The 26,235-nt window shown below is 33.9% G+C and overlaps 2 protein-coding genes across 3 annotated transcripts; both read left to right on the forward strand.

Annotated features, from left to right (window-relative positions):
- The first annotated feature begins 542 nt into the window (after nucleotides 1-542).
- On the forward strand, nucleotides 543-5,560 carry LOC123910858 (pentatricopeptide repeat-containing protein At4g21190-like). 2 transcript variants are annotated; one of them, XM_045962143.1, is made up of 6 exons: nucleotides 633-730; nucleotides 817-904; nucleotides 1,025-1,126; nucleotides 2,224-2,367; nucleotides 2,702-2,914; nucleotides 4,499-5,560. In XM_045962143.1, the coding sequence occupies exons 2-6, from the start codon at nucleotides 821-823 to the stop codon at nucleotides 4,883-4,885; spliced, it is 930 nt and encodes a 309-aa protein (XP_045818099.1). In that variant the 5' UTR covers nucleotides 633-730; nucleotides 817-820; the 3' UTR covers nucleotides 4,886-5,560. The 2 variants fall into 2 exon arrangements, with proteins under 2 accessions (XP_045818098.1, XP_045818099.1); XM_045962142.1 differs by having other exon boundaries at nucleotides 543-904.
- A 1,543-nt stretch (nucleotides 5,561-7,103) lies between these two features.
- LOC123908204 lies at nucleotides 7,104-24,634 on the forward strand. Its single transcript, XM_045958763.1, has 8 exons — nucleotides 7,104-7,624; nucleotides 8,843-8,937; nucleotides 10,381-10,460; nucleotides 10,651-10,692; nucleotides 10,783-10,910; nucleotides 11,923-12,103; nucleotides 20,829-21,007; nucleotides 23,717-24,634. Exons 1-8 carry the CDS (start codon nucleotides 7,257-7,259, stop codon nucleotides 24,216-24,218), a joined length of 1,575 nt encoding a protein of 524 aa, XP_045814719.1. The 5' UTR covers nucleotides 7,104-7,256; the 3' UTR covers nucleotides 24,219-24,634.
- The last annotated feature ends 1,601 nt before the right edge of the window (nucleotides 24,635-26,235 follow it).

Consider the following 26,235-nt stretch of genomic DNA (forward strand, 5'->3'; position numbering starts at 1 on the left):
ATGTGGCGCCAGCAATCCAAAAGTCGGTGTCACGCCAAAATATCACCTTCTCCAAGATTCTTAACTATTTAGCTTCACGAGGAAGAAATCATCACCATCCCACGATTTATCATAGCTTCGAGACGAAGGAAAGAATAATTGCCCCTGTTTAAACGTGGACTCGCCGGAGAAGATGGTAGTTACCGAAAAATAAGGAAGCTAAGCTTGGAGAAGAAGAAATCAAAAGACTATAAATAGCATTGCATATTCATTGTAAAAATAATGGGTGGTCAATCACTGATCCAAACTTATTAATAATACAACTCCCCTTGAGTGTTCACCAGAACACTTCCAAACAATAAAGTAATATCATTTTGTTGAGGCCAACCATTAAAATAAGCCTGCTTACATCAATCAATTTTCATTGTCATCTTGAGAATCACATGAGTTGAGTTGTTAAGACGTCAGAAATTATCTTAAAATATACTCTTATTTTTCTACATCTTGGGCTTATGCTATATTATAAAAAGCTAAAATATGTTTTAAGTCCATATTTTTATAATGAGTTTTGGTTTTGTCTTTGTATTTTAAAATCATTCTATCTTCTTAATTCATTACCATATTTCTCCTTTCTTTAAAGCTCTCTTCTTTCATCTTAGGTGCTTCCTTGTGCATCATCATTCAATTTCAATCACTGCTGCTTTCACCGGCCTTGTATCAGCAGCAAGTCGGAGTCAAACTGAACTCTACTCATCTCCCCGTTGAAACCAAAAGCTTGCCGGAAATCACCGGCGCAGTCAGTTATCGACCGCCGCCACCACAAACAGTAACAAAATCCATAATGCTTGCACTCACTAATTCGCCTCTACTTATAGCTAAATCATATGAAGAAATTAAAATAAAAAGTACACGAAGCATTTTTCTGGTAATATTCTTATTCTTAGTTCTATAGTTATTAACTTATTACTTTTTAAGATATAATTTATTTATATAAAATGAAATAATTTTGTGACTTTGTTTGAATTTTTATTGTTTTTATTATAAGGTATGTGCTGCTGCAAAAGGTCCAAGACCAAGATATCCACGAGTTTGGAAGACTAATAAAAAAATTGGTACCATTTCTAAAGCTGCTAAGCTTGTTCAATCTGTAAGTTCTTCATTGCATTTGCTCTATTCATTTATATTGTTAACTTTGCTGGAAATTTGTGATATATGAAGCAATGACATAGACACTAGACACATACTGAGACGTTGGCATCGGTAAAAAATTGACAAAAATAATGAATTAATTGAACCTAACCGTCAATGTCGGAGTCGGACACTGGCACGTGTCCGGCATTAGCATGCCTTCCATAAGAAGTGTGATGCTATAGTGATTGTGATGGTGGAATTGATTTTTTTTCCTTGTATTAACCCTCTGGTTCCCAGACGAAGGGGCTTCGATAATCTAGAGTTCTGATGCGAGATAAGTAAAGTCTGACCAAGAATTGTTCCACCAGGAATCGAACTTGGGTTCTCCCGAACGATCCGTCCAAGGGGAGCTCACTTGAGTCCAATTTCTTGGATGTGGGAACCAGCTTTTTAAATAAACTGCAATTGCGGTCTAGGTTGCGATGTAGACTCTCTTTAATGTTGTCGAAACTGCAATTGAATATGTGATTCTAAACAATATCTAGAATTGCGATGCAACTACAAACATTACCGCCATGGTTGTCAAACACTCATCTTAACTTCTAAGAGTTTCCAATTCTAGGTCTTCTTTTAGGTTAACTCTTAAGGTTTCATGTAAACTTTTGATAAAATCGGTACACTCCCAATTTCATTAGCAATATGAAATGCAAAATTTTGGTCAATATTATTTGGTAACTGATTGAATTATTTATGTGGTACAATGTATATTTGGTTTTAAAATGTAATATTACTACTCCATTGTTACAGCCTAGTGGTTTGGCTGTGAGGAGATTTTATGTGGAATTCCGGGTTCGATCTAGGGTCACCACACTTTCCCCTCCCCGTGTGTGTTTTATTTTAGCATGTGTTGGCCACTACTAGGCCAATAGCAAAATAAAAAAAGAAAGTAATATTACGTTTTTATTGTTGTTGAGAGGGACAATTGTTAGTACTGTGATAGCTATTTTAAAAGCAGGGGTGGAACTCTCATTTTATACATAAATTTTCAGTCTGGTTTTTCCTTGGATGATTTGCATTTGTGGAAAAATAATATTTCTATTGTCTTGTATACAGATTAAGGAACTTTCAAATGTGAAAGAGGAAGTTTACGGAGCTCTTGATACCTATGTCGCTTGGGAACTAGAATTTCCTTTAATTACGGTGAAAAAGGTACTCAAAACTCTAGAATATGAGAAAGAGTGGAAGCGGATAATACAGGTATTTCAAAATAACAATTTTATCCTTATGATTTTTTATGTTCATTATTGAGGTGCTATAATGTAGCAAAATTTCAATAAACCATTATTTTCTGCGATCCGTGATTACTACAGTGCTGAATTTTTATACGTTCGTTATTTTCTATATTTGTGTCTCTTTTAAGTTGTACTGACCGAGTGGTTTGATATATCTATAGATAAAATGTTTATGTTTAGCCTATATTTAGTTTGTTTTCTGAGTTTTATTTTATTTTATTTATTACTATTTTCCCTTATTCTTAGGATAGCTTCCGAGCTAACATAAAATTATGAAAATTACTTATGACACACTATAGGTAACAAAATGGATGTTAAGCAAGGGTCAAGGAAAGACAATGGGAAGCTATTTCACATTACTTAATGCTTTAGCAGAGGATGATCGACTAGATGAAGCAGAAGAGCTTTGGACAAAGTTATTAATGCAGTACACGGCAAGCTTGCCTCGTAGATTCTTCGATAAAATGATATCTATCTACCGCAAAAGAAGCATGCATGACAAGATGTTTGAGGTATTTATAATGTGTTTCTGATATACCTTATAGATAGTTGAGTAGTATTTTTGGTTTTCTACTTCATTATATTCCATGAAATTGTCAAATTCTTGGATATTCAAAGTTCATATGCCAAAGTATATATATTCAATAAAAGATAAGTTATTGGAGACGAAAGAGAACAATCACAATTATAAATAATAATATATCGACTGTAAATATAGCAGAGTTGCATAACCCAGACATGCTAATTAATGAAGCAAAGATGCTCTTTCTCTCTAAATATACAGCCAAGAAATCCCCCGAAATCAGCTAACAAGACCTCTGTATTCCGTTGGATGGCAAAGTATGTTTGCTGAACCTGACATTGTTCTGATCAGGGAAGGGAGATGAAAGAAACCGAAAACACAGAGGAAGAGGAGAGGAAAGAACCGAATGAAAACAGAGAAAGAAAAGGGATAGGATAGGATAGGATAGAACAGAGGCAGAGATAGGAAATGAAATGAAAACAACTTGTCGGATACTTTGCTGGAGATGGAAGAGGATGTGAATGGAATGGAGGCAAAGCACAATACGCTTAGATATTTAAAGAGTTAAGGTTTAATTATATGCGAGAGGAGTTTGACTTTTCAGCTGTACTATTCTAAGAATGAGCGCACATATGTTGTGATTTTTCAGTGCAGGTGAAGGTGGTAAGAAAATGAGGGAAAACATGATAAAATCTCAGGGAAAAGTAATATGGATAGGATTCTATGGAATCTGTAATGGAATGTTGATTGTTACATTAGAATACAGTAGTGTCATTATTTATAGACTCGGCATAGGGTTAACTGATTTAGGGCCTATTTGTTTAAGCTTTAAAAAAATGATTTTTTTTGAAAAAAAACAGAGATTTTTTTTGTAGAGATTTTGAAGAAAATCTAAAGTTATTTTCCGTTTGTTTACGATCACAAAAATCTATTTTTTTAGAAAATGGTTTTAAAAAAAATAGATTTTGAAGAAAGCTATTAGCTTTTCATTTTGAAGAGAAAAATGAGTTTTTTACTAAAATGATTTTTGAAAAAATATGAAACAAAATAAAAAAAAAGTGATTTTTTTTTTAAAAAATAGATTTTTTTTTGCTGGAAAATCTGAAACAAACATGGCCTTAATTGTTAGTTCACTAATCTAACAACTGTAACAAACAATAACTTCTACAAACCTATACACTAATAAGCACATATATGATACATGCAGAATATAGTAAACAAACAAATAGTGTGGTAGATGAGAAGACTCTGGTTGATGATTTTCTCTCTTAAGATGATGATTTTCTATCTTAAGAAGTAAACGTACGGCTTCGTATCCTTGGTCCTAGAATATAGGGCTGGATTGTGAAATATACTATACTAAAGTTGTCACAATAGATAACAGGAGTTTGAAAATAATTTGAGTTCAGTGGGAAATCATTGGACCGAAATAACTGATTGCAAAATGTAACTAATTACAGTTATGCGAGGAAACTAGTAAAAACATATACTCTAAAGCACATAATATTATAGTAAACAAACAAATGATGTATTATGAATTGAATTCAAGCTCAATACTTAATTTCTCATGTAGGTATTTGCAGACATGGAGGAGCTTACTGTTAAACCTAGTATATCTGTTGTCTCAATGGTTGGCGATGTCTTCAAGGAGCTAGGTATGATGGACAAATACGAGAGGTTACATAAAAAATATCCACCACCCCGATGGGAATATAGATACATCAAAGGAAAGCGTGTAAAAATCAAGGCGCAAATTCAGTCTAATGATGTCGACAAATACATAAGAAAGAATGACAATTTTGAACCAAATTCAGGCTTAAGAGAGGATGATAGTTCAGAAGAGACTTCAGAGTTAACTGATGATGAACAGTTCGAACAAGATGCTGATGTAACACGCATGGAACCTGAACAGATTTTTGACGAGTCATCTGAGAGCACAGAACCAAGTTTAGATATATAACAACAGAAAGACAATTTACTATGACTAGAAGATAAGTTTCGGTTGGCGGTTATTATTAGTTACAAGTGAGAATCATTACATCGGCGTCCAACTTCTACACCTTGTTAGGAGATAGGTGAAGACACTCTAGGAGAACATGCTTTTAAAGTTTCAAAAAAAATGTAAGCCTGAGAATCTGGTGGTAGACATTTCATTTATGATTTATGAGGGTAACAGATCATTTACAAACCAAGAAATGTAACTAGTACTTCAGATTCCTGCCTCGGTGAATTCCAGGATCATAAGTTGTTATGCTCTTCTGTCGAGGCAGTATCAATGCTGATTTCGAAGTGGGTACTTTGGCTTGAAAATTTCAAAGCATAATATATGGAGATTGTAGGGTAATTTTTCAATGCATATAGGCTTTGATTAGGATATAGTTGTGCAGGTTTGTGTTATATTGTTGGTCATAAAATTTGCATTGTACTCAAATTCTTAAACCATGATGATTAAATACTCCTAGAAAGGTCTCGGGTTCAATTCTCTAGTGCCAATTTGAGTGCACTAATTTAGCTTATTCAAAAAAAAAAACTCCTAGAAAGAAACAAAAAACAATTCTCTCTTTTGTTTTCAAATTAAAATGTGTCTACAGTTGTGAGGCGGTTCATAGAAAATAATGCATAAATTTGACAGACATATTTTGAGCTTATACTCTATAGTTTATTTGATAATTTACATCGAAAACTTTAAAGATACCACCACCACTAACATCATCATCTTCCTCGATATTTTGACCATCATCATCAACATCATCAAACTCTGAAGCAAAAGGGGCATCGGTGATGCAGACGAGTTGAAGCACTAACCTTGACTTGAACCCTTTGCTAGCATCAGCCTATAGGGGTGCAAATTATTAAAAAAAAATTAAATCAATATTTTAAAAATTATATAATATATTAAAAAATTACGTTGTACTAAAACAATTACATATATATGTTTTACAATTGTTTGCTATGCCGTTTTATTTTGGAATCGCTGAATAACCAACTCATTATCTATATTGTTGAACAAATCTCTTTCAACGTAAGTATTAATTACATGAGAAAGATATCAAATAAAAAAGAAATCAAACTATAAAATAGAGTTGGAATCCTCTCCATTTTCAACCATTTTCATTTTTTCCATTACCAAAGTTTTTAAATATTTTCGGATGTATGAAAATGATTTAATCTCGTTTAATGTTACATTTTTGCATTTATTTTTCCAAAACTATATACTCATGGAAGAAATGAAAATAATTAGGATCCCAACTCTATAATACATTCATAAGTATTGATTTAGTAACAACACAAATACACAATCACATGATTATTTTTCTCATTGATCGATGTTAGTCGATTCTTTATATCTATTACTTGAGTATATACAGACCAATAACCAACACAAATATTAGCCGCTTCGCGAAAACACTAATTTCCACATGGCTAAAATTGAAACCAATTTGTGAATGACTTGATGAAATTCAAAGATGTATTTGAACCAAATTACGAACTGCAAACAAACAACCAACAAAGCACAAACTATCTTAGGCCATGTTATTCTTTTTTCTTGTTACTACAAACTAAAATTATTGATTAGTGTTTTCATCTAAATCAACATTCTCGTCCTTTTGAACTATGTTAGCTCATGAAACACTCACAAAATCATAGTTGGTTAGGTTGCACTAGGAGCAACTGAGCAAGCCCTAAAACTTGCATGTCACGAGGAACATTTGCATTAAAATTTGACAAATTAGAATCTAATACCTATAGTCATATATAGAGCCCCAAAAGGAAGCGAATCAACCACAACATCCTCGTGCTGCTCCTGTCGAAAGAAAATATCAATTGAGTTTGTATCAGATGTTTCATCACGATTCTTAGGAATATTTACTTGATCCGAGGAAGAAAATTCCTTAACTCCTATCTCACAAATGAAATGTGATTAACAACTTAAACATCTTCTGCGATTGCTACCGATAAAAGTAGCAATACCACAATATTTGTAAGGACATAAGATATTACATTTTTTTCATCTTATTTTAAAGCTTCAAAGAGACTAGAATCTTCTTATTCAAATTATTTGTTGTCCTTGCCTCTTGATAGGAGTTTATCAAATTCCACCTATGAATTTTAGATTTATCTTATTAAATGAAATATTTTTTTCCATAATTCAACTTGTTACAAAGATTATTTGTTTGTTTTAGTTGCTAAACAAAAAACACTTATCACACACACAAAAAAAAACACTTATCACACCACAAAAAATTTCAATTTTTTAAAACAACACAGTAACCAACCAAGAAATCCCTTTACCCAAACACAAATCCCATCCGTCCGTTCATGCGAACTGCATGGCTCAACCGTCCGAACCTCATCGCCGCCGTAACAACAACCACATCTCCTCCTTCCTCCAATCCACCACTTCAAATTTCCTCTCTCTATTCAATCCACCTCCTCCTCCACCTTCACCTCTCCCTCCCTCCACAATCTCCCTCCCTCTATTCTTCGCGCCACCTCTCTCCGCCGTAACATTCGACTCCACCGCCGAGTCAACTCGTCCTTCCGCTAAATCGGTTAGAGTATCGAGACTCAATTCCAATGGTAAAAGTGGTGGTGGTGGTCCCGCTTTTGTTGGTCAGGTTTTCAGTATGTGTGACCTCTCTGGAACTGGTCTCATGGCTGTTTCTACTCACTTTGATATTCCATTTATCACTAAAAGGTTTAGTTTTATTCCAATTTTCGTTATTCCTTTTGTTCAATTCAGCTTTGAAATAGAAATTGAAGATTGTGTTTGTTTTAAGATGTTATCTTTGTCAAATTAAGTTATGACTAAAGTTGCACATAAGACCTAACTCAACTGATAATGTTGATATTGTTAGGTCGGACATGGGTTCAAACCTAGATAGTTATGTGTGTGTGTGGCGCGCGCGAGTTTAAACGGTGTTTGACACTTCATCTAAATATTAAGATTAAAGTTGTAACTTATTTTGCTGTTGTAATTTTGTAATGTTTTTGTTAATTTGTGGATAAGATGATAAGTTTGATTAGGTTATTGCATAGTTAAGTAAAAAATAGTTTGTGGAATCCACTTTGGATCTAGTAATGTTATTTGCTATGAAGCACCCAAACAAACACTAGACACCGAACAAGACATTGACCCGTCGTCACCACCGGTCATAATTTGAGAAACAGCACTGCTAAATATGACGAAGGTATTTGTACAAGAAGGGAAAGAATATACAATGTGTAATGATTTAAAGAAATTGAAAGCACTTAAGCCACTTTTGATGGAAATCATGCGTTTTAGATCTACGGACAAAACAAGTTCGTGTATTTTGTTTTTGATGATTTCGTAATAAAGAGCATTATCCTTTGAGAAAATAAATCAATTGAATGTATTCGCACGTGACAGTGTCGTGGTCGGTTTTAGACACCAGAATGACTTCGATCAAAGGGGTTATGCGATATGCGATTTCGCACAAAGCCTTGTCAAATAGTGGCTATAGCATAGCAGAATTTGAATAAACTGCTGTTTTCTGTAATTAGCGATTGACAACACTGCCAAAAAGTGCTTATAAGCTTATATGATAAGCTGTTATTTAAAACCTGACAGTTGTTGCAAGATTGTATAATATTTTTTACTATAAGTGTTTAGTTTCTCTTAGAAATCTAGGCATCCAATAGAGATGTTAAGAGTAAGGCTAATCTCATTTCTCATACCGATGTAATGAACACGGGGCATCTTGCTTAGGAAATCCAAGATGCTTGGGTGTTGGGGAACATTGATTATATATTTAAGACCATTTAAAAGAATATAGTGATTGAAATTGTGGCTTGTGTTTGATTAAAACCTCATTGAAGTATAGAGTAAGCTGTTACCATCCATCATTTTTTTAAAGGCATAATTTTTTTTCCGCATGTAATTTATTTTCTGCAGAACCCCAGAGTGGCTGAAAAAAATGTTTGCATCAATCACCAAGAGTGAGAGGAATGGTCCTGTATTTCGCTTTTTTATTGATCTAGGAGATGCAGGTTAGCTCATCGATAGTACCCCTTTTTACTGTCCTTTAATTTGCTTGTAACATTATCGATCCATTTATTCTTATCATATTCTTTAAAGTTTTCTTTATAACTTGTTGAGTCTATGGTTGTGATGTTATTTAATTATCATCGCTGATTCTCGGCTGACTTTAACTTACTGTCTATGTATGCACTTTTGGCCTTACTGATCAGTTTCTGATTATAGATAAGCTTAATTCTTATGTATTCAGCTTTTAGTCAAACACCTTTTGAATGCTAATTAGCTTTTTTGATGTTATGAAAAAGTCTCTTATTCAGTTTTATTTTGTAAAATAGAACATTTTAACAAGCTGATGGTTAGTTGTTATTCACTCCTTTCTTATTTGTTTGGCTAGGGGATGGGATGGGGTTCGGCTTTAATTTATTTATTTTTAAAATATAAAATGAAATTTCATTTGAGTGAACTCAAGAAAAATAAAGCTAAGTGGTCTTCCAAAACATAAAAAACACGACAAAAGAATCAAGTATGTGACAGGACTGACCAATCTCTGCATATTCAAATGGCAACTCCATTAAAGCAGCCATGTGCACTACACCAATAGTAATCTGAAAACAACACCCTATCTCATAATTTTAGTGGCAAAAAGGTACCCCTAAAGATTTGTGCATTTGGCTCCAAGCAAGTGCATTAATGTGACATAAATGCATACAACAACAATAACAACAATCAAGCCTTATCCCACTATGTGGGGTCAGCTACATGGATCAAACGACACCATAACGTTCTATTTTATTCATATATCATATCTCTAGGCGTCGATGCAGCGGTCCTTGCTCAATTGGCACTGTACTCGAACTTTACAGTGCATTGCTTCAGGGCAACGTCCTAGCATTCACATTATAATGTATTTGATCTAGGTCATAGAGATTGGACTAAGTTTTACGTTGGCCGTTGTTTGCCTAACACAACCCTCTCCTTTTATCTGGGCATCGGACCGGCTATGCATAGCACGGCGCATAGGGAGGATTGTGTGACATATAATGCATACTGCCATAAAATTTTACTTGCCTACTTTTCCAAACTTTAATGATACAGCATTGTTCCAAAGTGAAATGACAAACCCAAAGCCCATGAGTAAAGAATCCCAAAGGGATTTTTCGAACCTCAAGTAGCTGTCCAATGCAAATAAGTGACCTACTTACTGTGACTGAACCTCATCCTTGAATTAGACATTTCTGACCTTCTGTGACCGAACCTGATCCTTGCATTGCACATTTTTTGTGTGCTAAAATATTATCTTGAACACAGTCTATATTTTGTACTTTTATCAATATATGTTTACATTCCTTTTTTCCTTGAATTGTTCTCTTACAATCACATATTTTGATTAATGTTGATCTCTGATTAGCAACTAACACCAAACACTGACCTTTTTTAAATTTTAATCGTCTTAGTTTCATATGTCAAAAAACTGAATATTCCAAGTGGCGTGGTGGGTGCCTGCCGTCTTGATTTAGCATATGAACATTTCAAGGTACGGTTAACTTTTTCAAATTGCAATTTGAGATATATGATCCATTATTTATTTGGTGTTTAGAAAGACGTAGAGATGCATATTGCATGCAAACGGTTGTTCCGATAATGAAATTGAATATGTTAATATTCTATTCTTACTTCTATGTTTTTTGCTTGATTTATAATGTTGCTCACTACGTACCATGCAGGAAAAGCCTCATTTGTTCCAATTTGTTCCAAACGAGAAGCAGGTATTATTTCTCTTTCATTGTTGCACATATTTTAGTTTTATTTGACATTTTGACTACAATCTTTACCTATTATAAATATTTTACCTTCAGGTCAAGGCAGCTAATAAACTTCTGAAGACAATCCCTCACAATGGTGTTGGGAAAAAGGTCGATGGAGTGCCTGTGTTTAGTGCTCAGAACTTGGATATTGCAATAGCAACTACAGATGGAATTAAATGGTACATATTGCTCATTAAACTTGTTTTTGTGTGAATTGGTGTTGTTGTCATAGAACTTGCTTACATGTTTATTTGAAATTTAATATCAGTAAAATGATTATTGTACATTTTGAAATCTCAGTTAGAGCAGTAACTCAACAGGGATATCCCTTCTCATGTTTCTTTTACACATGTACGAACAGAAATTCTGTTTTTTCTTCTCGGTGATTAAATATAATTGCCTTAGACTAGCCTCCTTTTTTTTTTTTGCCATTGATTCTTCTTTCCTTTACTTAGTTTTACAGTAGTTTTAGCATTTTTTGCATTATGCTGTTGTGATGTGAACTTATTTTGATTATTTATTCCATTATGTTTACTTGAAACTTGAAAGAGAAAATGCTGAATATTATTATTTCGAGGACAACCAATTTGTTCTCTCAAATTTCCGAAATAGCAAATATTCCATGAAATTGAAGATCATCAATCAATTAGTCCTTTTGTCTATCAATTCAATCAATTTTGATGAATTTGGATTACAAAATAAAAAGATCAGTTGAAACCATAAACAAATTTATGAAAATATACTTCATTTGAGCATGTCATTGACAACTTCTCAATTCAGCATATATGACCCTTTTAGACGATGAAAGGTTTAGATTGGTTTACAGGCTTGAATTTGAGGGACTAATTTTCCATTTCGTAAATTTGAATGATATATTGCCAGACCAACAACATCATGCAGCAAAATGGTGATTCACTCTTATTATTTCTGATGATTTTAAAGGACCAGCTCAAATACTATTACGTGGACTAATCTTAATAATTAATAATAAAAAAATGAAAATAATATCTTGTCCCAATAATGACTGGCTATCATGGTGAAGTGTAGTGAAAAAAAAGGAAAGAATGAAATATTTTATCCTAAAATAGTGTTATTTATGTATTTACAACATTTGCGTCAAATGAGGAAATGAAGTATTTTTTACCAAAGCAACAGAATATTTATGCCCACATTATTGCTTGGTTTGAATAGGTATACTCCCTACTTCTTTGATAAAAATATGCTTGATAACATTCTTGAAGAAGCTGTTGATCAACATTTCCATACATTAATCCAAACGCGGCAAATTCAGCGGCGGCGAGATGTGGTTGATGATAACTTGGCGGCAGAAGTGATTGAGGAAATTGCAGATAGTTTAGGGGAGCCTCCAGAGGTATGAATAGTTTTTTGAACATTTTATTGATTAATGAAGTACAAGGTTGTGGAAGAAAATTTCAAAGTAGTGAGTAAGAATCTGACATGGAATTCAGTTTTCAATTTGAGCCTTTCATACTGATTGACTAATTTGGTATTTGTTTGACATTCAAGTAAATGATGATGATGGTGTTTGTTATAGAAAACAATGTTGTCAAGATCAAGATTGAATGTAGGGGGGGTTGCAACATCATAAAATATAGGAATGCTACCTTAACACTCCAATCTATTCCCACTGAACGTTTCCAAATCATAAAAAAGAGGAAAAGGAGTGATATTTTGATTTCAGTATCCTAATCTCAGCCATTTATTTTGATCTAATGGCTGAGAATGACTCCTCTCACTCACATAAAATAACTATTCTCACTAGATATGCCCCTATTAAAAATAACTAATAAATGATAATATTATTAAAGCAAAGTTAAATCTGAAGTTTCGGAACCAAAACATCCCAAGTCAAAAAAAAAAACCATAACATAAGAGACTAAGACAAAAATCTAACTACAGTAATAACCACTACCATAGCATTTAGCAGTCACTATTCACTACAAACAGGCTCCACTACCTTAAGCCCCGTTATCACCTTGCTCGTAAACAACCGTCCTCCCCCAGAACTTTCCTGGTACCAACCTTCAAAACAATGAAGAATTTTTTTTTGGTTAGAAAACAAGTTATTTTAATCATAAAGTCCTATCATTACGATCAGTTTCTGACAACCACAGTTGTCGGCCAATGGTTATGCACAGCCCATGCCCATTCATATTTATAGCAAAAAAAAATGCAAATACATAAATTGAAATGTCATTCATCCTCACTCATAATTACAGAATCTAAGGAAAAACGTAAACATTGTAGAGAAGAATAAGGGATTACCTCCTCGGAAACGCTTGTGCATTAGCATGGTTGGTTGTTCCAGGACTGCTGCCGGCCCCATGCTTGCATTTGAGCTTCCGATTCTTTGCTGACGAACTTCAAAATAATGAAGAAAAAAATATTTGTAAGAAAACATGTTATTATAATTTTAAAGTCCTGTCATAAGTCCATCCAGTTTCTGACAACCACAGTTGTCGACATATGCTTATACATAACTCATTCATATTCTGATAGAAACCGGGTGTAGTTTTCCAATATTATTTCCTATAATTATTGTAATGTGTCTATGTGTAATATTATTATTATCAATAAAATTGATAATAATTCTGGAGAATGATTCTAAACCAGAATATTACACATAGACACATTACAATAATTATAGGAAATAGTATTGGATAACTACACCAAGTTTCGAGAGCTTGGCCTCTCTCCTTCCCAAATGTTCGAGAGTTGGGTCTCTCCGCTAACAAAGCACTTAATAACTTTCTGATAATCCTATTTTGTCTGACCTCTAATACACACACTAGAAAATAACTGCTCACAATAAATGCTAATTAATAACTACTAACCGTCCAAAATAACTGCCAATTAACATTAACTTCCAATTGACACAGAAACTGACTATCTAACAATATTCCCGCCCTAGAAGAATCACCTTGTCCTCAAGGTGAGGAATTACGTAAGTGTCCACCAGGATCCCAAAACATGAATTCAACCACCTCATTTTCGGCTTTCTCTCTTTATATTCGTGTTCAGCCATTATCAGGACTTGTAACTGTTTGCTGGGACATCTATGACCTGGACCAAATTTTTCGTCACACCGGAAACATAGTCCTTTAACCCTTCGATCTTGCAACTCTGCATCAGTTAATTTCTTGAATATTTGTCCCTTAACCGCCTCAGAAGATTTTGAACTATTCCCCTCTCCCACACAACTTCCAACCACAAATTGGGTTGTTTGTACTTTCTTCTCTGGCTCCAAAGTTATAGTTTTGGAATTATTGAAAGTTCTCGTTGATCTTCCAATTGAACCTGTTTCAATACTCCCTTTGGTTAATAACATATTTTTCTCATCCACCCGTTGAGCATAATCCATCAATTCAGTTAATTTTTCTACAGGGTGGAGTTTGAGTTCAGCCCTTATCACATCTTTGGGTCCATTTAGGAAAATTCCTTTCAAATACGCTGGTTCAGTACATTTTAGGGGTCCCGCATACAATTCAAACTGCTCCCGATATTCTTCTATTCTTCCCGTTTGTGTAAGACTTAACAATAATTCAAAAGGACTTTGAATCATTGAAGGTTGGAACCTTTTAAGGACAGCAGTTCTAAATTCCTCCCAACTTGGGTTTTGGGCAGAAAACTCCCACCATTGGTACCAAGCAAGAGCCTTTCCTTCCATCGCTACCATCACTGCTTGCAATTTTTCCCTATCGTTAAACTTTTTCAGTTCAAAATAGCGATCCACTTTGTTTAACCACTCGTAGGCATCAGTACCTTCAAACACCGGAATTTTTAACTTCCTCCAACGTTCTTCGCTCGGCCTGTTATGGTCGTGATGCACCGACGTGTCGTCGCTGTCAGTCTGGTCGCCATCACCGTGTGTCTCCCCCTGCATATGTAAATTGCGACACATTAAAGCCGTCAATTCTGCAACTTGTTGGCACGCTTCCAGCCTTTCTCTACGGTCTTCTTCCAGAATTTTCTCGACATTTTCTCTCATTGTTAACAAACCTTCAAATCCACGTTCCAGAGTTTCCAATCTGGCCTCCATTTCTCGTGCAGACACCATGATGCAGTCCCGGAAGGCAACTGCTCTGATACCAGTTCAAAGAAACCGGCACTAAAGAGAAACAGATTGACAATACAAATACTTTATCGATAATAATTCTGGAGAATGATTTGAATATTACACATAGACACATTACAATAATTATAGGAAATAGTATTGGATAACTACACCAAGATTCAAGAGCTTGGCCTCTCCCCTTCCCAAATGTTCGAGAGTTGGGTCTCTCCCCTAACAAACCACTTAATAACTTTCTGATAATCCTATTTTGTCTGACCCCTTTCCTATTTATTCTTCTTACAATCGAAAATACACACACTAGAAAATAACTGCTCACAATAACTGCTAGTTAATAATAACTAACTGTCCAAAATAACTGCCCATTGACATTAACTTCCAAGTTCCAATTGACAGAGAAACCGACTATCTAACATATTCATAGCAAACACAAAACAAATACATAAATTGAAATATGTGATTCGACCTCACTCATAACTACATAATCTAAAGCAAAATATAAACATTGTATAGAAAAATAAGGGATTACCTCTTCTCGGGAGCTTTCACAATATTCTCTTCCGAAGCATTGACAGACCTATCATCATGCTTGCGTTTGAGCATCTGATGCTTTTCCGATCCTTTTCTGATGTAAGAGAACATGTTATAAACAACACATTCATATTCATAGCAAACACAACACAAATACATTATTGAAATATATCATTCGGCATCACTTCTAATTACCGTATCTAAAGCAAAATGTAAATATTGTACAAAAGAATAAGGGATTACCTCTTCTCAAAATCTTCAACAAGATCAGCAGCACAAATTAAATTTTCTCGAGGCTCCCAAGTGCTATCTGTCTCATCCCATCCGAACCTTGAGCGATAAATAAATAGAAAAGAAATAAAATATTATTAAATATATCATGTTGACCATTTCCCCTTCAGTTTTATCACAATTTAGCTCTATAACAAAAACAAAAACAAAAACAAAAGGGGCACTGACCATTTGACCAAATACTCCACCTTACCCTGTAAAATTGCCATCAACAAAAAGAAAAGTCAGGCATAAGAAAACAATTGGACAGAAAAATCATTATCATACTCCAAGACGTATAAGATATAAAAAAGATATAAAATAAAAATAAAAACCCTGGAATGAAAAAAGAAGAGAAGGAGAAACATGACCTTGCGGACCCTCTTTTGAAGAATAGATTCGGCTTCATAAAAGCCATCATCGAGAGATGGAAAATTTAAGGCCGGAACATGTTTCGGAGCTACCGCGGTTATCTTTTGGAACATCGTGACGATAGAAGATACGACGAGAGAGAAAGCGAAGAAAGAGCCTATGATGTTAATAGCGGCGCTAGTTTTGTAGTGGTATCTAGCCGCTTTTTCCTTTTGTGGGGAAAAATTGATGAGAACCCTAATTTTGGAAATAAATCATAAAGTTAGGAAACGATAAATAACAATTGAATTGGGGTTTTTGGTTGGAAACGATATTCAATTAAAGAGAAACAATCAATATGATAAAGATAACCAATCTATTAGCTTCAGTACTTTTGGATTTCTATCACAGGTTTCAAAAGATCATTCGTTCTATGAATTTATTCTTGTTTGATAGAAACTAACCGAACAAGCGTCGAGTAATTTCTATTCGAATTCCTATTGATTAAGCATCAATTAGTTCAATTAACCATGGCAGAACAAGCGTCTATAACATAATTAATCTAAATCCAAATTTGATCAAACCTATAATTAAGCATCATAGACTTTATCAATTTCTATTCAACCAACCTAAACAAGCAATAAATCGGTTGAACAAAATATCAATGAATTGCACAAAACGAAACTACATATGATTAAGCATCATACGACAAATCAATTCACACAAGAATAATATGAAATTGATAAAACATAAAACGAATTTGACATTAACATAGAACCTCAAGAATCTGTATAAAGTACCCTTCGCCAATGAATTGATCTAGAGTTTTAGTTCTCCATGAGCAGCAGCCGTATTTTCTCTGTGAATTTCGTGGATACTAAATGAATGAACCCTAGGCTGCGTTTTTTCCTTTTAATGTTATTGAGGAATTGGGCTATAAAGCATCGGGCCGAAAATTATATGTTTAACCCGAATTTTAATTATTATTACTAAGTTTGGAAGTAAAACATAAATAAACGACTCGTTTGCGCTCCGAAGAAGGTGTCAATTAAAAGTTAAGATGAAAAATAGAGTACGAAAATAAAATAAAGCTAGAAACAATCTTAAATATAAAAACACACTAAAATAGTAAAAATAATAGAATAAACTATAGGATTTCCCAAGTACAATAGTAGAAGAGTGTGCATCAAAATGCACTAATCATGCGCCGTTTCAACGCTTCTCAAAAACTTCAACGCTCTTCTCCTCTTTTCCTTCAACGCTCTCCTTTCTCCAAATCGACTACTCTGTTCAACGCTCTGGATGAAGAAGAATTTGAATCAAGTGATGAGCAAGGATAATGTTAATGTGGTGGAGCTTAGAAGTGACGATGAGGGAGATGCAGTTGTGGAAGCATGATTTTAGATTAATGGCTTGTCATGTTGCTTACTTTTAGAACTTGCTTATGCTTTATTTTAATGGGATGTCATTTTGAGTACTTCTAGAACTTGATGAAATGTTATTTAGTCTTTATTTATAACCTATTTTAATGGTAAATGACAATATTTAATATAATTATTAAGTATGAAAGTCCCTTTAATATTGTGTATTTTTCTATTTTTTAGTATTTACGTATGTTGTTGGAATTTATGTTTAATTCCTACATGTTTTTTTGGTCTTCACAGTAGCGGTCATTCCGCTACCCACTATACCGCTATAGCATTTTTTTGGGTCGACGCTATGCGCCGCTATCTGAGATTAACAACACAAGAAAGAGCAAAATTCTCCTGTTTTTTTCAGCAAAGAATTACGAGACTAGAAACCATGGACCCTACTACCTTTTTCCTTTCTCCGCAAATGAGCGAAGAAATACCGGAGAAAGGCGTTGATATTTACTGTTCCACTATTACTCATTCATATTCATAGCAAACACAAAACAAATACATAAATTGAAATATGTCAATCGACCTCACTCATATTTATAGAATCTAAAGAAAAATATAAACCTTGTACAGAAAAATAAGGGATTACCTCTTCTCGAAAGCTTTCACAATATCCTCTACTGAAGCATTGACAGACCTATCATCATGCTTGCGTTTGAGCATCCGATGCTGTTCTGATATAAGAAAACATGTTATTATAATTTATAATTATAAAGTCCTGTCATCAAGTCCATCCAGTTTTTGACAACCGCGATCGTCGACCTATGCTTAATAGACAACACATTCATATTCATAGCAAACACAACACAAATACATAATTGAAATATATCATTCATCATCACTCATAATTACCGTATCTAATGAAAAATGTAAATATTGTAAAGAAGAATAAGGGATTACCTCTTCTCAAAATCTTCAACAAGATCAGCAGCACAAACTAAATTTTCTCGAGGCTCCCAAGTGTTATCTGTCTCATCCCATCCGAACCTTGAGCAATAAATAAACAAAGAAATAAAATATTGTTAAATATATCACATTGGCCCTTTCCCCTTCAGTTTTATCACAATCTAGCCCTACAACAAGAACAAAAACAAAAACAAAAGGGTCACTCACCATTTGACCAAATACTCCACCTTACCCTGTAAAATTTCCACCAACAAAAAGAAAAGTCAAGCAAAAGAAACGATTGGACAGAAAAATCATTATCATACTCCAAGACATATAAGATATACAAAATAAAAATAAAAACCCTGAAATGAAAAAAGAAGACAAGGAGAAACATGACCATGCGGATCCTCTTTCGACGAATAGATTCGGCTTCATATAAGCCATCATTGAGAGATGGCAAATTGACAGCCGGAACACCTTTCGGAGCTTTCGAGGTTATCTTTCGGAACATCTTGCGACTAGAGAAGATATGACGAGAGAGAAAGCGAAGAAAGATCGGTATGCAACTTTGATAAACGTTCTGTGGTTCGGAAAAGAATTTAGTGATTCAAATTGTGGCTAGGGTTTGACTAAAACATCATTGAAGTATAGATTAAGCTGTTACGATCCATATACAAGTTAATGCCCTTGTTGCTTATGTATTTGTGTAACATGGTTTTTGTTTTTTTTGTTTTTGAAATTGAAGTTTAGAGTTGTGTATGAAATTATTTTTATGAGACGAATATTGAAGTGTTTAATAATTAATTAATGGTCATTAGTTAACCAATTGTTAGTTAGTTCAGTGGTGATTGGCGCTGAACATGGTAGGGAGGACCACGGTTCGATCCCCGCAACTGCGATCGGGAGGGAGCTGAAACCACTTGATGCCAGAACTGATCCCCGAAACAGATTAAACTGGTGGTGAAAAGCCAAAAAAAAAAAGACTATTAATTAATTATTATACACTTCAATATTCGTCTCAAAAACATAATGTCATACACAGCTGTAAACTTCAATTTCAAAAAGAAAAAAACAAAAACCACGTTAAACAAATACAGAAGCAACAAGAGCATTAACTTGTATATGGATGGTAACAACTTAATCTATACTTTAATAAGGTTTTAATCATACCCTAGCCACAATTTGAATCACTAAATTCTTTTCCGAACCACGGAACGTCCATCAAAGCTACATACCGATCTTTCTTCGCTATCTCTCTCTTCATATCTTCTCTTGTCGGAAGATGTTCCGAAAGATAACCTCAGAAGCTCCGAAAGTTGTTCTGGCGGTCAATTTTCCATCTCTCAATGATGGCTTTTATGAAGACGAATCTATTCGTCAAAATAGGGTCTGCAGGGTCATGTTTCTCCTTCTCTTCTTTTTCATTCCAGGGTTTTAGTTTTTATTTTTTATATCTTTATATGTCTTGGAGTATGCTAATGATATTTCACTCCAATCGTTTCTTATGCCTGACTTTTCTTTTAGTTGTCTTCTAAAGAAAACTGTTTTTTCTTTGTATATGCTCACATTCAAACACAATATATATATATATATATATTATTAATATTATATAGTGTAAATAGGTATAGGATTTTTGGGAGTACTTTTCCTATTTAAAAAGTGATCATATTTTCAATTGTTCCATTTATTTTAAATATAAGTAGGTATAGAATTTTTGGGAGTACTTTTCATATTAACTGCAAGTATTTTTTTATTGATTCACTTATTTTAAATATAAACATAATTTTTTTTTAATAGCTACTAAATATGAAAAAAAACCTATAAAGAAGAACATTAAAGCAAAGTTAAAAGTGAAGTATTATTACCAAAACATCCAAAACAAGTCATAATTAGTCAGATACATAACATACGTTCCACATTCAACTATAATAATAACCATCAGAATAACATTCAGCAGCCTCACTATCCAGCCACTGCCATCCATCCCCACTATCACCTTTCACAGAAGCCATTTGCAATGAATTTGAATGCAGATCAAGCAATGGCACCACAGAAAAGCAGAGAGGGTAGATGTGAAGATATGAGATGAGCAGAGAGGATTGAAATTCGAGACTAGTGATGGGGTAAGATGTGTGAAGTTGAAGAGATCAGTAGAGAGGGTCAAGAGATTCAAGTCGAGGGAGATGGGTGTTGTTTTGGGGAGTTTTATGATGGGTTTAGGGGATCCCCCGTCCCCGGTTTGGAAAGGCCCATTTTTGGGATTGCAAGAGATCTCACGATCTTTACAATCTTGTTCGTGTTTCACCATGATCTTAGCAATTTGCGATTTCACGTGTGATTCAAGTCATACAAGGGGGGGCATGATTGATAACAATGGATAAATCATAGCCTGGGATACCTACTAATACTATATCTTATTCTTGAATATAAACAAGTTGTGTTGCATTTTTCTAAACGGATTAAGTTGAGGTATACGTTTCATTAATACCCGTATTTATTTTTCTTGGAAAATTGTTAAGTTTCTTGTTCATTTTTCCTAACAGGTTCAAGATGTGCTTGATGAAATGGGCCATCCTAGTATACCATTTAGTGTTATTTCGAAAGCTGCAGAACTCGAGTTCCATTATAATGTTGACAAAGTACTCTTGGGTAATAGGTGGTTGCGGAAAGCGACAGGCATACAACCGAAGTTTCCATATATGGTTGACTCATTTGAAAGAAGGTATATTCTTTGTTGTTTTTAACTGGTGGAATTTTCTCTCTGCCTATTCTTAGTCCAGTGGTTTCTTGGTGATGTTATTATATCTATAAGTATAAAAGAACAAATAGTGGCAATTGGTTCCCAAGAATAAAGGATTGTTATACTAATCTTGATTACTCTTTTTTTTTTTAACGACAAAATATATTAAATGAGATGAGAAAAGTACAATGAGTACTAGACCCATAACTGAGAAAAGTACAAGGCGTACTCTAGCAACCCAAAAAAGACTAGAAGATTAAAAACAAAGGTGAGGATTTGTAGTCCACTCATAAAACAAAACCGCCTCCTCTTATTTCTTGATACAAACCACTTCCAAGAGACAAGCCTAATAGCCTCAACTGTTTCGTCAACCTCCGCCAGTTTAGAAGAAAAAATTACTCCATTCCTAGCTTCCCAAATTTTCCAAACAGTTGAATGCCAAATGAGAGATAATCCTTTCAGAGACTTTGAACCAGAAGTAGAAGAGTTAAGGCTGCATCTACCAAAAGATTATACGCTAAACATTACCTGCAATGCTGCATCTACAAAACAGATGGTCTTCAACTTCCACCACTCCCGGACACCAAAGGCAATCAGAGTCAGGACCGATGCTCAGGACATTCCTTTCGTTCAGGTCACTATGGGTTGGTAGGCAGTGATGAAAGAGTTGCCAAGAAAAAGTTTTAACCTTTGAGGGCGCCAAGGAATTCCAATTATTTTTTAAAACTCTCCGAAAATCCTCACTTAAAAGACAAGGTTGAGGGAGTAAATCGCTAAGAGCCTTGTATAAAGATTTGACGGAAAAGTAACCGCCGGTTCCAAAGTACACTTCCACCAATAACTATCAATATGAATGGGAATCCCACTAATAAGATTCCACAGTTCCAAAAACAAATTACTTTAATACTTGTGTTTCATATTTAATTACGTTACCTTAATCTAGCATCAAAATTCTTTGTAGTGTGATTAGTTAGGTCCGGGTTCATTAGGGAAACTAGGACCTGTGTATTCTCTTTGAGATCAATATATGTTTTTGTTCTTATTGTGCATTACACATGTCATGTCAATGATTTTCTGGCTATGCTTCTCTTTTCAATTTGTCTCATAGTATTAGACTTTAAAGTGGCAACGCAAACTGTGCCTACCTGGTGTGCTCATGATTGATTTTTATCCCCAGTCAACCGTGTTCTCAGGTACTTGCATTTTTATACAGTTTACCCCTGGCGACCTTTCTGGTAGGTGACTCCATCACTAGACTCTTAGTCACCCATATGAGACAGAGCCCAAAAGGTGCTTTTCAGTGAGCCCCACATCATTGTTATTGCTGCATGTAGTAGGCCATTCGGCTGCCTTTGCATCTTGCAGATATCCTGTCTGATCTTCCTATTTTTTCCGTTGTTCTGATTTGGCCGTCTGCTCCTTTCATGTCCGGCGTTAACATTTGCAAGTCATTCACGTGCTTTATGGTGGTTTTGTGTGCCAGTCTTTGTTATCTAACTTGAAGGCTAGTTGTCAATGATCATTCAAATGCTCTCTATGACTCTAAAGTTTGAGACCCTTGTTTTCAATAGTTATACGTCATTTCTCTCCTAACAAATCAGATGAAGTAACTATGACACCGTCGTTTCTGTTGTGGAAGTCTAGTCTAGGCTGGAAAAGCCTAATTCTCGAAGGAAGAAACGTGTACCCAAATGAATTACCCAAATTTTCATTTTTAAAAAGTTGGTACGTAGTTTGCACTCACCCATGAGTATCAAAAGAGTACCAGGTACGGTTATGACTTGAATTTTGGAGTATCCATACTTCATAGCTTTATATAGCCCCAGTAAAATTAAATTGTCTTAGGCCAAAAAAAATAATCATATTGTTTGGTTACCTCTGGAGTGCTACATTGGTCAGATTTTGGGTTTTCCAATTATCCCTACTCTGGCTACAGCTTAGTCTAATCTGCTCTATGCAGGTCAAATAATTTATTTTAGCCTAGTTTAATATTCTGGTTCATTGTACAAATGATTGATTAGGTCCAGGTTCATTGTATATATGTGAAACTAAAAATATATATTCTGTTGTTTGCAGCACGTTTTAACACGGTTTTCAGTATATGCTTCTATTTTCTCCCTCAATGACTTGAATACAATTTATAATTGTACTTTCTAAAGTTCAGTATATGCTTCTGATTCAAATTTTGACAATTCTTTTTGAGATGTTGAGCACCTCATCTAAATAGATTTGTTGTGCAATGTACCAAAAAAAAAAAAGATTTGTTGTGCAAACCACAAAGAACTTCTTTTTCTATTTATTAAAAACATTTCTTATAGATGCAGAATGAACAGGATTGGAGAGTGAAAATGGAAAGTCTAGACAGAGAAAATAGCTTTTTCATTTCTTATTTTCACTAATTATTATAAAAATTCCATCTAGTTTTCATTGTTTCCTGTTTCCAAAGATTCGTACAAAAAGCAATGAAAACAACTATTTATTAATTTCACTATTTTTCTGTATGAAAACAAGATGATTCTTTTTTAATTACTTGGAAAACAGGAAATGAAAACGGGGGGAATTTTCTGAAGCCAATTTGATTTAACGAAATTTATTTTTGTTTCTATATTATTTTTTAATTAATAATGACAAGAATACTGTCTGATTCAATGTTATGTTTTCTCTTTGTAACACTTTTTGTTAATCATGCAGAAGTGAAGCATCGTTTCTGAGAATTACAGGATCAAGCAGCTGCCCCGATAATCCTAAATTCGACGATGAAGCTAAACAAACTGACTGTACAGACTCTTCTGAATATAATTTGGATGACAGCACTGAAGCAGCCAAAGACCATCATTCCAAATTAAGGCTACCTTTTGGTGATTGGTTTCATCACCCAGATCCAAAACCTTCACCTGAAAAATCAGGGTTATCCAGAAATGGTGTAAATAAAGAAGATTTGAAACAAAATACCTTAATTCCAAAAATTACAATGGTTGGTCTCTCTACAGAAGAAGCAGGTCAGATGAGTAAAGCTAGTTTGAAAAAAACAATGGATGATTTGACAAAAGAGTTGGAGAAGACAGAACTAGATAATATTTCTGGTGGTGGTAGCAACCAATGCAAATTAGAAGATAGGGATCCATTGTTTGTAGCTAATGTGGGTGATTACTATTCTAGCGTTGGAAGGAGAGGAAATCCTCGTTGGATTTGAGGAGGATCGAACTAAAACTTGCTTGGTAACCATTTCTCATTTTGGTCGAAAACTCACAAACTACACATTGGATTTGATTCGAGGAGGGTCTAACTAAAGCCTTTTTGTTGTCAAGAAGAATGTTTCATTTGGAGGTTGTTTTGGATATTTATTGGTGTCTCCAAACAAATAAGATTGGGAAAATCAGGTTACTGTTTAACTAAAGTTGGATGATCAATCTTGAGATTATGTCTGATCATAATGTTGTACATCATCATCATCATCATCATCTATGTAATTTATCAATGTTTCCCATTTTTCTGACTTCTGGGATGTTGAATAAAAATCTTGTATTACAGAATAATAACTAGCTAGAAACTTATACTTAGTTCTGTGAAAAAAAAAAATGAAAGTATTATCCATCAGACTAGCCTGAAGTTAGATCCCTTATGGCTTATGGCTTATTTTGTGACACTTACGTATAAGTTTAGTAAGAAAATTTAAATAGATATAAACTGTTTTCAAGGTTAAGTTCAAGGGTGTGTAAGTAGTTATAACACTAAGGGTCTGTTTGGTAAAATTAAGCTATAAGCTAGCTGATAGCTGAAAAGCTAGTTGATTTAAATTGAAGTGTTTGGTAAAATTAGTTTTTCAAGTGGCTGATAAATATAAAATGACATAAAAGTACATGTATGTTTAATTTTTAAATATTATATTTATAAACATTTTTAACTATAATTTATTTTAAATATTTAATTTATTTAAAATTATAGTTTGAAAATTATAAATGTGATATATGAAAATTTAATTGAGATTTGTTTAACTGATATTGTTTAACTTTATTATCAAATCTTTATATTTTTATGTTTTAATGGAAAATTATATGGTTTTATTTAAAATGGTAAATATGTAAAAAAAAAATAAAAATATAAACATTGACATGAATTCAACAAAAGGAGTCCGTTGAAAAAAAATCAATAAGGCAAGTGCAGTTATTGTTCAGTTCCTAAAAGAAATAACGTGGGTAGTTAGAGAAGCTCTAAGGATAAAAATGGAATAAAGGTAAAAAGCTATAAGCTATAAGCTCAAACGCTACTTGAAATAGCATTTCAAAATATGCTATAAGCTAGTTAGAGAAGCTCGTTACCAAACACCGTTCATTTTTAACAAACATGCTTATAAGCTAGTCCAATAGGCTATAAATTGGACGTACCAAACAAACCCTAAATCATAGTTTATTTGTTTTTCTAATTAGTTGTATACTAGGATGATATTCATGCCATGCACTAGATATCTCTCTATTTTTAATATTTTTTACTTAAAGTATTGTATGAATTTTTTTTATTTGTAATTATATAGTAAATGTTTAATTTTTTTTCTTATTATGTTAATTTTATTATTGTATTATAGTATATTTTTGTAATTTGTAATTTTTTTAAAATTAAGATAAAAAATTTAACCTAAATTATCCGGTATATGTTCCCCGTGGATCTTGGCAATCACTTGTTTCGATTTACATATTGATCATTTCTGAACTAATAGAAAACTTTTTGGTGGACATCGTCGTGACTTTTGATAGTTACATACAACTCTATATTACATATAAAAGCAGGATATCCATGATGTGTACATGTAGGGTTAACTAAATCCTTTATTATTCCCTTTGCTTTTCCCAAAAAAAAAAGGGTTAACTAAATCCTCATTAAAATTTATTTTTCCGTTCGAGGGGGCTCGCACATATTCTGCAGTACCCCTTGTAAAAATGTTAGGATAAAATTTTGCAGACAAGTTCCATACCGTGCTGCAACGAGCTAGTCTCACAACGACTATTACAACATATCTATTTTGTATTCGTCTATAATAGAAGAGTTGTTTGTAATGATATGTGTGTGTGTGAGAGAGAGTGAGAGAGATTTTGTATGAAAATCACACCAACATAAGTGGTGATGGTGCATGGTCAACTTCTGATGAGTGAAAGGAAATCACCGGTCAAACCACCAAGGTTACACAAAGGTCTATTGTGTAAACCTTCAAGAAG

Source organism: Trifolium pratense, linkage group LG2 (genome assembly GCF_020283565.1).
Source record: "Trifolium pratense cultivar HEN17-A07 linkage group LG2, ARS_RC_1.1, whole genome shotgun sequence".
Lineage (NCBI taxonomy): Eukaryota > Viridiplantae > Streptophyta > Magnoliopsida > Fabales > Fabaceae > Trifolium > Trifolium pratense.

Coding starts and splice junctions, on each gene's coding strand:
- LOC123910858 (XM_045962142.1), top strand. CDS start 821: ATGCTTGCACTCACTAATTCGCCTCTACTTATAGCTAAATCATATGAA. Junction 905..1,024: donor GTACACGAAGCATTTTTCTG/GTAATATTCTTA, acceptor TTTTATTATAAG/GTATGTGCTGCTGCAAAAGG. Junction 1,127..2,223: donor CTGCTAAGCTTGTTCAATCT/GTAAGTTCTTCA, acceptor TCTTGTATACAG/ATTAAGGAACTTTCAAATGT.
- LOC123908204 (XM_045958763.1), top strand. CDS start 7,257: ATGGCTCAACCGTCCGAACCTCATCGCCGCCGTAACAACAACCACATC. Junction 7,625..8,842: donor ATTCCATTTATCACTAAAAG/GTTTAGTTTTAT, acceptor TATTTTCTGCAG/AACCCCAGAGTGGCTGAAAA. Junction 10,911..11,922: donor ACTACAGATGGAATTAAATG/GTACATATTGCT, acceptor TGGTTTGAATAG/GTATACTCCCTACTTCTTTG.